This window comes from Pempheris klunzingeri, chromosome 18 (assembly GCF_042242105.1).
Source record: "Pempheris klunzingeri isolate RE-2024b chromosome 18, fPemKlu1.hap1, whole genome shotgun sequence".
Classification (NCBI taxonomy): domain Eukaryota; kingdom Metazoa; phylum Chordata; class Actinopteri; order Acropomatiformes; family Pempheridae; genus Pempheris; species Pempheris klunzingeri.
The window spans coordinates 9,232,237-9,244,550 of record NC_092029.1 but is presented as its reverse complement, the minus strand read 5'-3'; the positions used below and the strand labels follow the sequence as shown (position 1 = coordinate 9,244,550).

The 12,314-nt window shown below is 39.9% G+C and overlaps 1 protein-coding gene across 1 annotated transcript in view; it reads right to left on the bottom strand.

Moving 5' to 3' along the window:
• nbas (NBAS subunit of NRZ tethering complex) overlaps window positions 1–12,314 on the bottom strand; it is a 150,286-nt gene that overhangs the window by 77,488 nt on the left and 60,484 nt on the right. The window contains exons 32-36 of the mRNA XM_070849214.1: window positions 12,132–12,244; window positions 8,997–9,110; window positions 5,505–5,618; window positions 2,892–3,049; window positions 1,802–1,882 (exon numbers count right to left, since the gene is read on the bottom strand). Of these exons, the coding sequence (XP_070705315.1) occupies window positions 1,802–1,882; window positions 2,892–3,049; window positions 5,505–5,618; window positions 8,997–9,110; window positions 12,132–12,244 (580 nt within the window). The remainder of the gene's footprint in view (window positions 1–1,801; window positions 1,883–2,891; window positions 3,050–5,504; window positions 5,619–8,996; window positions 9,111–12,131; window positions 12,245–12,314) is intronic.

Here is a 12,314-nt window from a genome sequence, read left to right as displayed (position 1 = left end):
GTCACAGTGGTGTGTCTGCAGTCATAGCCACTGTAATAGCCTTTACAACTTAAAATGCTCTTGCATTAGTACTCCAGGATCCCCTGAGTACTTCTTTTACTTTTTGCAAATGAAAAAGTTGCATCAGAGGAGCTCTCTGATGGCTACATCTGTATTGCTACCTCAAATTTTGAGCTGAGGACTCTGGGTATCGAAGTATTAGACATGGCTGTGCTCTGTTTTTTATTAGGTACTTGAGAGAAGCGCCTCAATAAGCACAGGGCTCTTGAGTATTTATCCGTTTTGTTTGTGTACTGCATGAGGGAATTACACTATGCTCTGTTCAAGCACTACAGAGCCCTTACAGCCCTGCATCAGAGACATACACTGAGTACTTATACTATGCAAAAGTTGGCCATTTTCCTTATTTGCTCTCTGGCATGGAGTTAGATGACATAGAAACCACTCATTTATCTGTCCCTCATAAAGTAAGGCTAAAGCATGCAGCCAGTTGTCTTAGCCTAGCATAAAGACCTGGCTCAGTCTACAGGAAACAAAATCTGATTACCAGCTCTTTTAAAGCTCACTAACACCAAAAAGTGTAAAAATGTTCATTTACTGTTTACAGGACTACTTCTAGGCTCTGACCAGTAACTTACTGGAGTCTCTCCTGTTGGTTTCTCAGTTCGGCACATTGCCCCTCATGAAAAGGCAATTTGTCATTTTCCCAATTAAGTTTTTGTACAGATTTTTTAATACAGCAATTGGGATTATAGTTTGCATTTCGTTATGCAACCCTATGTAGTAGAATGACAAAATACATTAATCTTGCAAAAGAGACTTAAGGTTTTAATTACTAGGCTATAGAAGTGCTGGCAGGTGGATTTTGTAACCTTTTAACAGAGTCTACTAGCTGCTGGCTGTAACTTCATATTTTTAAAGAGAAAGACTTGAGAGTAGCATCAACATCCTCCTCTATCAGTCCCCAAAATATTGAACTATTCCTTTAAAGTCAAGCAGGATATTATCAAATTAACATTAAAGCAAAAATCAATGTTGCCTACACTGTTCAGCCATTCCAACAACAATGAGAACTGAAGGATCAATTAAATATGTTCAAATAGAACGTTTTCATCATCTTTAAAATGAACAAACACACAATCTTACAGCGAATACCATTCTTTGAACACACCACCATTTTCCATGTTATGTTGGTTACTGCACAATTGAAAAAGATTTCAAAACCAAATGTAAAGGGCCAGTGGGCTGGGGCCAAATCGTTTAGCGCCTTTCATCAATACTTTATTTGGCAAGGGATTTGGGGTCAGGGTATGAAAGGAACCTAAACACACATACACTCAAGATGTTTGGGAAAACACACACACAATAATACAGAAATGCACCTCCAGAGTGTGCACTCTCAATCTAGGACTTAAATATACACGGATGAAGAGTAGGGACATCAATACAGCAATAAAATGACAACAGACAGCTTGAAATGAGTACCCATTCACACACAAAGGGGATGCAATGCTAGTCATGAAACATTAACACCACTCAAGGCATCATAAAGCTGGCGGTGCTGAAGGGGAGGATGGGAGGAGGCATAAATAAACCAAGAGAGCTGAGCAACTTTAACACTAGATTTACACCTCATCAAATATGGAGCAATAAGAAAACACAAACCGAACAAAAGGACAGAGACACACCCGCACAGGAAAAGTAGAAGAAACAACCTACAGCTCAGACAAAGACCAGAGACATGTCAAGCACATATACCAAAAAACATATACCATACAGCGACTAACACACACACACACACCTTTACAGAGTCAGTCTCGTCTGCCTCTGGTCCACTCTCAGTCACAGGCTCCATTTGATAGTTAACTGCCTGGTACAACACCTGGAGGACAGAAAGAAGCAGGAGGAAACATAAGATTGTTTATTTTGTTACACAATCGGCTGTTTTAGCAGAGCAATCTTCTTGGATATGCGGGGAAAACTGAATTGTGGCTATAATTAGTTTAAATAACAGGCAAAAGTCGGTTTTACATATTAGCCCAGGTTTCTGGGGTTTTGGACTTGTGAATTTTAAAAGTCTTCTCAAGTTTACCCAAAAAGTGATGATCCATTCTCAGGTTGTTTCATCTGAACATTTATTAGAGGCATGAAGAGGCTTTTTTTTTTATTAAAGAAAAGTTTCAAACAAAAAATTAACATCATTTCTTGGTAGAAAATATGTTTTTATCTCCTCATTCCTAACTTATTAATCATCTCACAACCCTTTCAGATTTAGCTTGTAGCTCCCTGAAGAGTCTCAACCCCTGTAGAGGGATGGTAGTCTTAGAGAAAGATATTACTTTTCTGACTAAGAGGAGTGATATTGACCTTTATCAAAGAAGCTGATATTGGTGTGTCCGTGCTTTTCTCTGCCAATATGAAAGTTTATTATCTAGTTCCTTGTGAAAAAAGTTCCACTAATATGCCTGTTTTGCCAAATTCTGTCCTTTCCAAGCATCTTCTCCCACCCCAGTTGATTCTTCACATTATGTTTCAAGCAAATCAGTGCAAGCCAACAGTAAAGCTTGTCACTTATAACTAAAAAACTTACTAGAATTGAACTAGACAGGATATGATGAATTAACTACATTGAATCTAGTTTGTTTGTTACACTAGGCTAGACTAAAGGATTAGAATTCACACAATTTTAGTTATTAGTCTTACTTATTAAGACTTTTACAGTTTACTGGGTCTTTCAAGTGTTGTTTGTTTATTCATTTTATTGTTTTGCAGTTAGTTATTGAGTATTAACACAAAATGCTGCTATCAGCACTAGTTGTAAAGGAAAAACAATTCATACACTGTGAGAATCTGAACAAAGCATAATGAAAGATAAAAAAAAAAAAAAGCACCTGAGTTTGCAGGTCACTGGAGGCAGCCAGGAGGCCGTGGATGTTGTCAGGGGGACAGTGAGTGAGAGAGAAAGCTAAAAGCTCCTGGCGGGCCTCTAGGTCTCCGAAGCCCTCACACTGACCGAGCAGACTGGCCACCTCCCATGCTGGGCTGTAACCTGGAGGAAGAGCAGATGGAGGAAAACAAGGAAGGAGGGTAAGGTGAAGTAAGGTATGAAGAAAGAAAGAAGAAGAAAAAAAAAAAGGATGATGTGAATTTAAACTTTAAAAACTTTAAATTGGCAGAGGAGACAACAGCAACTCCGATAGCCGAGAGTCAATCAGAACAAGATGAGATGATACAAAATATAAGGTCAAATTGTTATACATAGACACACAATTTCTCTTTCTATATATCACAAAATATAGCAGGGCAGAAATATTTTTCATTTCTATCAGTGTCCTTTTATTTCTGCTAATCTACCATGACTCCATCAGGTAGAAGACCAAGGCCTATCAACACATAAGGCACCCACATATCCTGTAGGAAGTCTAAGAACAAAAACACAGAGGATACTGATGCTAAATAAAGTGTAACCCTCAAAGCCATTGAGATATTAATGCATATTTAAGTCTAAAACATGTTTTCCCTTGAAGAAAATATCAGCCTGATGCTTTGTAATAACTGTGCTACATTTGTTCCAACTTCACCACAGTCAAAAACCAACACAACATCCTGACTTCATTTTTACCAACAGATTCAATTATTCCCTCTGTGTTCACAGGCAGAAAACACTGGTGCTTATCTGATTACACCTTCTCTTTCTCCCCAACAACTTTGTCTCATCCACACTGTCTCCCGTTACTCAGCACTGGGGGAAGACTCAATGAAATTCTATTCACTGTAATTTTTTTCCTGGCATAACACAAAACGGGGGCAGGCAAAATATCATTATCGCAGTGACCTCTTTAAATCCCTTCAGGGAAACTCTAAGAGGCAGGCAGTCTACACTGGAATATTATTGTGATATTGTTCTCACTTATTACTGTTCTTGTGCATGAGTGAAAAGACAATAAGTCACCCAACCTTGTTATTTTGGCTACACAAGAAAGGATATAAGAGGCCAAAAGTAAGCAGTTTTCTTAGGCTTTGATCACATCAGACAAACCACAATGTAACTGATAACTGATGTGTGAAGAGACACGGCTGTGGTTGAGGAAGCCATGGTGATCTTTGGTAAACATGTAATTTTCATCTTAATTACAATGGAGGGAACCCAGTGACATTTACTCTGATGTGTTATACTGGCTGAGTGCTTTTGTCATTTTGTATGTTTTACCGGTTGCAAGTAAACCTTTACTTGTAATTCCCTCATGCAGTACACAAACAAAAAGGTTAATGCATCTTTTTCCATTACTTATTTTCTTTTCCCATCTTTGTAGTTTTCACCATCATTCTTATCAGTTACAGGAACAATTTACCTGTCAAGTAGTGGGGATGTAGACTCTTCTAGACATGGCCTTATATTCTTGAAAGTATGGGGGAAACTAGGTTTATTGGCAATATGTTTCTCAACAGTCCAATCATCAGGTTAACCATCTCACCTAAACCCCTTATTTGAAAGTGAAAAAGGCAAAATTTTAACAATTTTTCTTGCTATTTCACCTTCGACAAGTAGTTGATACGTCACGCAACCACATGAGAAGGCATGAGAGGTTTTTATGGTCTTCCAAATGGCCTAACACTGAGATATTCTTAGGGCTGCGGTTGTTTGCACATACCAAAAAGAATGATTGAAAAGTAGCAGCTTTCTCACCTCCACACGCCTGGCCAATCGTGTTAAGTGGGTGTAAATGTCAGATTGGCCATTTTGGAAAGTTACAGAAACTGTCAGACACACACTCCAAAGGGAGGGTGTTTCAGAGGCCGTTTGACCATCTGACAGGCGCTTTGTTTGATGAATAATGTCATCTTTGGACCAGAGTGGGAATTAAACCTGTCTAATTGGCAGCTCATGTTGCTTTCCCTGTTTTACATATGGATTCAAAATCTGTGTTTTAATATCCAGGCTGTTACTCAGACACTAGATATTAACTAGGGATTCAATACTTGCAAGCAAACCAGATTTAAGAAATAAAAGCAATAAATACGATTCTGTATCTTGGCTATTTAATACTAGTGAAATCTGATCACCTTATGCCTTGGACAGCATGTGAATGGATGATAGTCTGTGATTTGTAAGCCTGAAATTCCAGCAGGGTACTACTGAGTTGCTGAACCCTGAGAAACCCTTCAATACTGACAGACATAATCACCTCTATGAGCCAAGGTCATGATCCTGCTGCTACTTCATGGTTCAAATGAGAGGTTTGACATAGAGCAAAACAGTGGGTCTGGTGGAGTTCTGTCATCAGACTAGACCTCTGTTTAGACTCAAACAAATTTGGCAGATAATTAAAGTTTTGGAGAACATTGCCCTCATGTAATGTTATAATTGAACCAAATGAGGGGAGAGGTAAATGGGCAGAAGGTAGGTTCACATTAGCTTTTGTACAGACTTCAGTGCACTCTGTGATGCCTCTGTCATCTACCAGGCTGTGTACTGTCACAGTTTTCCACGGTCAGTTACATACCTGCAGCCATGAGGTCCTGACAGTGGATGTAAGAAGCCTTGAAGTCCAGACGCTGGAGTGCTTGCTCTGCCAGCAGGGTCAGAACTTGGCCTTTTCGGGCATCCTTGTCATCTCCTAGATACACATACACACAGATACACATTTAAGCAGACATCAACGCTGGAGAGATGCAGCACACAAACATGAAAGTGTTCAGTCTTTAAAAATGCACTTTTTAAAAAATTAGAAATATCAACATGTCCAATCCAACAAACTAAATAGTGAATCTCATAATCCTGCATATCACGTACCACATCAGGCATAATAAACCTCTTATTAAATCTCTATCTGACTTCACAAGCACGCACACACACACACACACACACACACACACTAGCTCAAGGTTGTAATGTAAGGATGTCTAAATGCATTAGCTGCACCGCAGCCCAAGCCCGAGACAGCACATAAATGTTATTGCCAGGTCTGTTCATCTAAAAGAGGGAGTATGAAATATCAAAAAATGTCACCCCACTGTCTCACTAAACAGGAATAAATCTCAGTTTGATATCTCAGTGTTGGTGGGATTAGTTTTGGTGTTAACATTCATGTGGCGGCTCATGAATGATCTTTGATCTCTGTCTAAGCTCGATAAACAAAAAGGAGAGGACCAGACGATCAAAAGGGGCACAGGCAGAAACAGGACCTCTGAACAAACCTGTACACTGAAGATCAAAGAACGAGGGTCAAGATGAAGAAATGCGATGGCACTGGATTGCTGTGTGTGTGTGTGTGTGTGTGTGTGTGTGTGTGTGTGTGTGTGTGTAGAGGTGGGATAAGGAGGGCGGCTGTGTGTGGAGTGAGTGACAGATAGAAATGCAGTGTTTACTACAAGGAGGAAAGAGGTGCTGATCAAATATTTTCAGGGTTACTGGTGAAAGGGTGTCTTCAAAAGCTGCCACGACCTCAATATAGAGGATGTTTGTGTTTGTGTGTACGTGTGTGTGTGTGTGTGTGTGTGTACGTGTGTGTGTGTGTGTCAAAACACCTGCACTCACCCTGCATTTTTTTTAGACCAAAAACTTTTATGAAGACATTCTCTGATATTTATTTCAAGCTGATCTAACCCAGACATCTTGTGAATCCGATTGAAGCCTTTACCTGTTGTTGATGGACCAATCAAAGCGTTTGATGGAAGGTGAGACGTGTCAGAAAAACAACTAATCGCAAATATTCACATTAATGAGCTTTGACTACAACATGAACTCCTGAGGCTCTTTACTAGATCACCAGGATTTTTCCACATCAGCACAATCTATTTTCTCATTTGGAATATGCAATTATTGATTCAGTCAGACAAAAAAAACGAATTTTTTTTTAATCATCGCTACCCCGGTAAGACTGAATGATTTTACAGAGCATTTCTGAAGACCAAGGAAGGAACCAAACCCTTAGGGTTTTCAACCGGTGTGCTGGTGATACCTGCATTAAATATTCACCACAGAGCACCTGAGCTATGCACCCTTCAAAAGCCTCCCCCCTGCATTTATTTATTTAAAAATTTGTTTATTCCTCTTCTCATCTCCCTCTGCCTCTTCTTCTGAAGCCACACAGTGAAAGCTGCCTGCTGACTTAATGGCGAGCGGCACAGAACAGAAATGCCACAAGGTTAGCAGGTTTCCTTTATCTGGCGACAGGCCTCAGAGAGAGAGGACACAGTGAGCTACGATTTAAGAGACAACGGAAAGGAGACAGAGGAAAGCAACAGGCACAGAGGAGTCCTGCTCGTATTCTTGAAGAGAGGAAAGAAACGAATATGAAGATACAGAGAAAGGCATCAATGCTCATGTCATTTCAGAGGACACAAAGTAACAACATGTTGTCGGAATTGGACAGTGTTAAGGGTTAGCTGTTGGTGGTTGGGAAGCCCTTCATAAACCAAATATAAACATGTTTATAAGAATTTTATCTAGGAATTAAAGTTCAACTAAAACACATCAGCCATTCATCACTGTTCATGTGCTGACTTAATTGCATTATTCATCAGTTAACTTGCAGTGATACTGCTCTGCAGTGTGTAATCCCACATGAAAGATATGAAAGCTCACACAGAAACATTAAAAACCCTTACAAATAAAAATATTAAAAGTAGGAGAATCCCATTTGGAATCACCACAAGATGTAAATATTTTTCTGGCCAAGAGTTTGTGCTTATAGTAACTCCTAAAGAAAGTCAACATGAGAGGATGGAAGAGAGACGAGGAACTAAAATCTGTTTACCAAAACTTTTTAGCGGCTTCGCTGGAAAGGTTTGTGAGCGTGTAGGAGGTCGCTTAAAGGGCCGACTCCTCTTTAAGTCGAGTATTAACCCAATAGGTGTTTCATTTCACCTTTTCCTCAACATACCGTATGTAGTCAAATACTTGTCAGCACTAATGCTTAAAAGTCTGCCTTTTGTGGTCCAATCTTACTTTTAAATCTTAAAAGTTGGATTGTTAATAGATATTTTCCGCAAATTTCAAAGACGGGGTTGACATATTTTTATACGAAAAATGATCTTAATGTAACTAGAGTATAATTACAAATCCATCTGTTGAACAATTTGAATTGAATACTAAGTTGAATGCACCTTGCCAGCATCTATCAGCTTTCAAAGCAGTTTGAGGATCAATACTTTTATCTGTTTCTTAAAACAACACGAGGCAAACAGAACTTCAAAGAGGCTGAACAGTGGCTGCCTCAGTTTTAGGTACAACACAAGAACTCAAATCATTTTTATTTGAACAATGTTGGATTATAAAAAACTCAAAATATCCCCTGTAAAGCTTCAGATCTGAAGAACAGTGAATGTAATTTGGGCTAAAATAAGGACAGACAGATGAAAATGACAGAAATGACCACCAAATGAAAGAAAATCTACAAAGTCTCTCAACAACAGTGTATTATTTAAGATGGTATTTATGAAGGGGCTGCCACTCCAAAACACCATCTATCCATCTATTCTCTTCACAAAGTTACAAATCCTGGTGAAGAGATTTGACTGACTGGAGATTTGACTGGCCGAGCACTGAACCTGTCCCTGACTGTCATAACTACACGAAACCTGAGCGCAGAAAAAAGGTTTAGAGAGCACAAAAAATGATGTGTCTGGGGAATGAAATTTACTCGCTCCTCCGGGGTCTGTGAGCGCGTGTCTGTGTGAATGTGTGTGTGTGCTTAGTATGGATTTCTGCTTGCAAGCTGCAATGCCGCTCATGAAGATGAATTTTCCTCTCGTGCGAGAACTGTCAGTGCACTCACTGAATGTACCCACGCATGCTATGGTGCGTCTCTGTGCCACGCGTGGGCGGTCCTTTCTCACTTTATCTCATGAGCTTTGTCATGAAACTGGCACCAGAGAAGAGATTTTTTTTCATTGAATGTGTTCCCTCGTAAACCCAATAAAAACCCCAAAGAAAAGAGGAAAAATGGTGATGTCAAAATGTCTTGTTGTCTTGTGTGTGCGTCTGTAGGTACCTGCCACTCTGAGAAGGGAGGCCAGATTCAGCAGAGTAGTGGACTGCTTGTAGGCCGTGGAGCATTCAGCGATGCACTCCTCTATGAGAGACAGACGGTCTGATCGCAGACGCACTGGGAGGGAGAGAAGGAAGGCAGAGGGGGAGGGGTGTCAAACATGTTTTGCTAATTACTGCAATCAATCTGGAGAAGTTGCAGCTGATGACACAAATAATCTGGTGTAAATGATGGACACAGCTGCTGCTGCGATGTGTGCAAAATAATCAAACGCTCTATAGTTCAGAACAGTAAAGGCCAATCCTAACGATATATTGGCTGACACTGGTGAAGATAAGTGATGATGAAATAGAAAAAACTTCATCATTATTAAGTAAATCATTATTATGTAGGGTACTTTACATTTTAAAAATGAGCCCTTTAATTAAACTTGACAGTAACTGGAAACATAAGCTAAGACATTTTGGAATGGTAAATGTAAGTAAGATTTAAGTTTTTTTTTTTTAATTATGTCAATTACTCAGCAACGATTTCGATACTTTGATCATGTAAGTCATTTTTTTCAAACAAGCTGCTTTTCTCTTTTTTGTATAACCGAGGAACTGAATAGCTTTGGGTTTTGGTTGTCAAGAACAGACAAAAAAAAAAAAGTAGGACAGATGCGACCTTGAACTTAGTTGTAATGAAAGTAATTAAGGTAGTTGAAAGCAAAGTAGTTGCACCCTTTGAAGAAATATAAAAAAAAAAAAACACCAATACATCAAAATCACATGTTTGAAATTGTATGTACTGTAAATAAAAATACAACCTAACCTTTGGTTATCTGTTAACATATGTCTATACAGTATCTTTCTATATCTTCCTATGCAGTACATATAGGATAAGGAAATATTATATAATATAATATAAATATAATAATCGGCTAATAAAATCATCCTGATGATACATTGGTGCAAATCTACTTTGAAACAAATATCAAAGTCAATTTGTCAGCTCCTGGCCTTACCTGTTGCCTGTAATCCTGTAAAAAGTACCACAACTTGTTTTATAAATGTCCTTATCCATTTTGTTGTTTGAATCTGGAACTCTCCGGTGTCTACCATACAGCTCATACATGACTCCATGCATTATATTACATTACATTACATTACATTACATTACATTACAACTAGTGAGGGACACAATTCTTGGATATTTGAAATTCAGTGCTCACTGTTTCACTTTATCTATATGCGTTAAATCTGGCTAATACCTTGGAGCATATCAGTTCTGGCGGAGTCACAGGATTGTAGGGAATTTTTAGGCACGTTTAAAACTTTTTCATAATTTGGGTTCAAGACACAAAGACTCCCAAAAAACCATTTCCATATTTTTCTAAACTTCTACTGAAAACCTGAGAAATAGCATGCGTAGTGCCTCCACAGGCCTCTTTGCTTTCTTTGCACCCTGCTGAGGATCTTTATGGTTTGGCATAACTTTGGGCGAGGCCTGGGGGAATTCTGGGGAGGGTGGTGTGTATGAAGCATCGCCTAAGGCGCTGTAGGAGGGCTGCAGGAGACAGCCTAAGATGGATTACATATGCTCAAATCCTTTCACTTCACACTTGTGTGTGTTTATCTCAGACTGTGCAAACTTACAGGAATGAGACTTTTACTGAAAAATAATGAGTATTTTTTGTGTGGACAGTATGTGAACGAGTGTCCATAAGTCGGTACACAAAAAGTATGACAGCACTACAGGCAATACAGAGCCATGATGCCAGTCTGACCCTTAGCATTGAGAATAGGCTTTAGACAATAATCACTGACACAAAACCCATACAGCACCTCACATTTTACTTCATTCCTGCCTTGCAGGGCTGTGCGATGTGATCAAAATCTCATAATGCAACATAGATCACTTAACTTAATCAGAAAACACTTCGAGACTTGCTACAGAACTTAGGCAACGAAAACAAAACCAAGTGATGTCTCTTTCAACTAATAAACAAGCTTAGCGAAGCTCCGGGAACACCTGAGTTACCTCCATACTCCAACCAATGTGCTGCAGCTGTCACAGAGAGATGGGGGAAGGGAGGGAGTGGAGGATGAGGTTGTTGGAGGGTAAAACTACAAACGACAGGCACTTAGGATATATCTTGCCTCTTCCACTACCCCCTTGTGACTTGAGACACAACAAATGACGTTTGGTTTTGTCACACGATCTATATCGTCATATCTTGCAGTCCTACTTCCTTGTCATACTTTCTTCCTAAACTCTTCTGTTCTCATTTTGTCTCACAGGTAAGAATAAGAGGGCAGTGAAAAAATAATGCTAGTAGATTGCGCAGGGAGTCAGGAGAAAGAGGAGTGAGTGTAAAGGGACGAGGAAGGAGTGTAGAGAAGAAAAAACTAGGGGATAAGAGATGCAAAGAGAGAAAGGTGAGAAAAAAGGAGAAGGGGAGAGAGGTGGCAGTTTCTGACTCTCTCCGTCACATTGGATTTATGCTGGCAGCTCAGTTTGATGAGGGCAAAAGGGGAAGAAAGCAGAGGCCTCTAAGGCAAACAACACCTCGGTTCAGAGGTGAGGCGATAAGGGGCCAAGTTGGTTCATTGTGGCTCCACAGTTTCCTTTAACAGGGAGCCATGCCTGGAAACTGCTGCGGTAGGGCACCGATGTGGAGCCAGAGAAGAGAGAAAGAAAGAGTGTGGAGGTGAATACTGATTGGTCAGGTTTACAGATGGAGCAGAAATATAAAAAAAGAGTGTGTGTGTGTGTGTGTGTGTGTGTGTCTGTGTGGATTGAGTATGTAGGAGAGTGCGTACATGCAGAGACCAAACACTTCACTCCTAATTAGGCCATCAGGCAGATGTTGTTTGCTCAACAGTTGATCCATAAATAACCATATATTTAGATATAGTGGCAAGAAGAAGTGACATATGGAGGGATGAACGACCCGACAGCGGGAGGGGAGAGAGGTTGGTTGGTACCAGGATGTGAGAGGTGGGTTACATCGTCCTTGCCACCTCTACATGTCTGATGTTAAGAACATTTCAATGAATGACAAGAGCACAGACAACAAATTCAGGAATTTAAGCACACATGTGGTTCATTGAGCAATAGGAGACATTTCCAGACACAGACACGTTTTTTTAGTACCTTGCAGTGGCAGGATGCTGACGCTGAAGTCTTCAAGCTGGCTGAGAGCACTGATGAGGTCAAGTTCATCCTGGATGGCCGGAGGACAGTCTGTGATCAGCTGGAGACACGCTCTGATGAAGAAAATAACCAGTTAAGACACGGACTACCAATGAGCTGAATTAATCTCTCTGAGAGCTAACC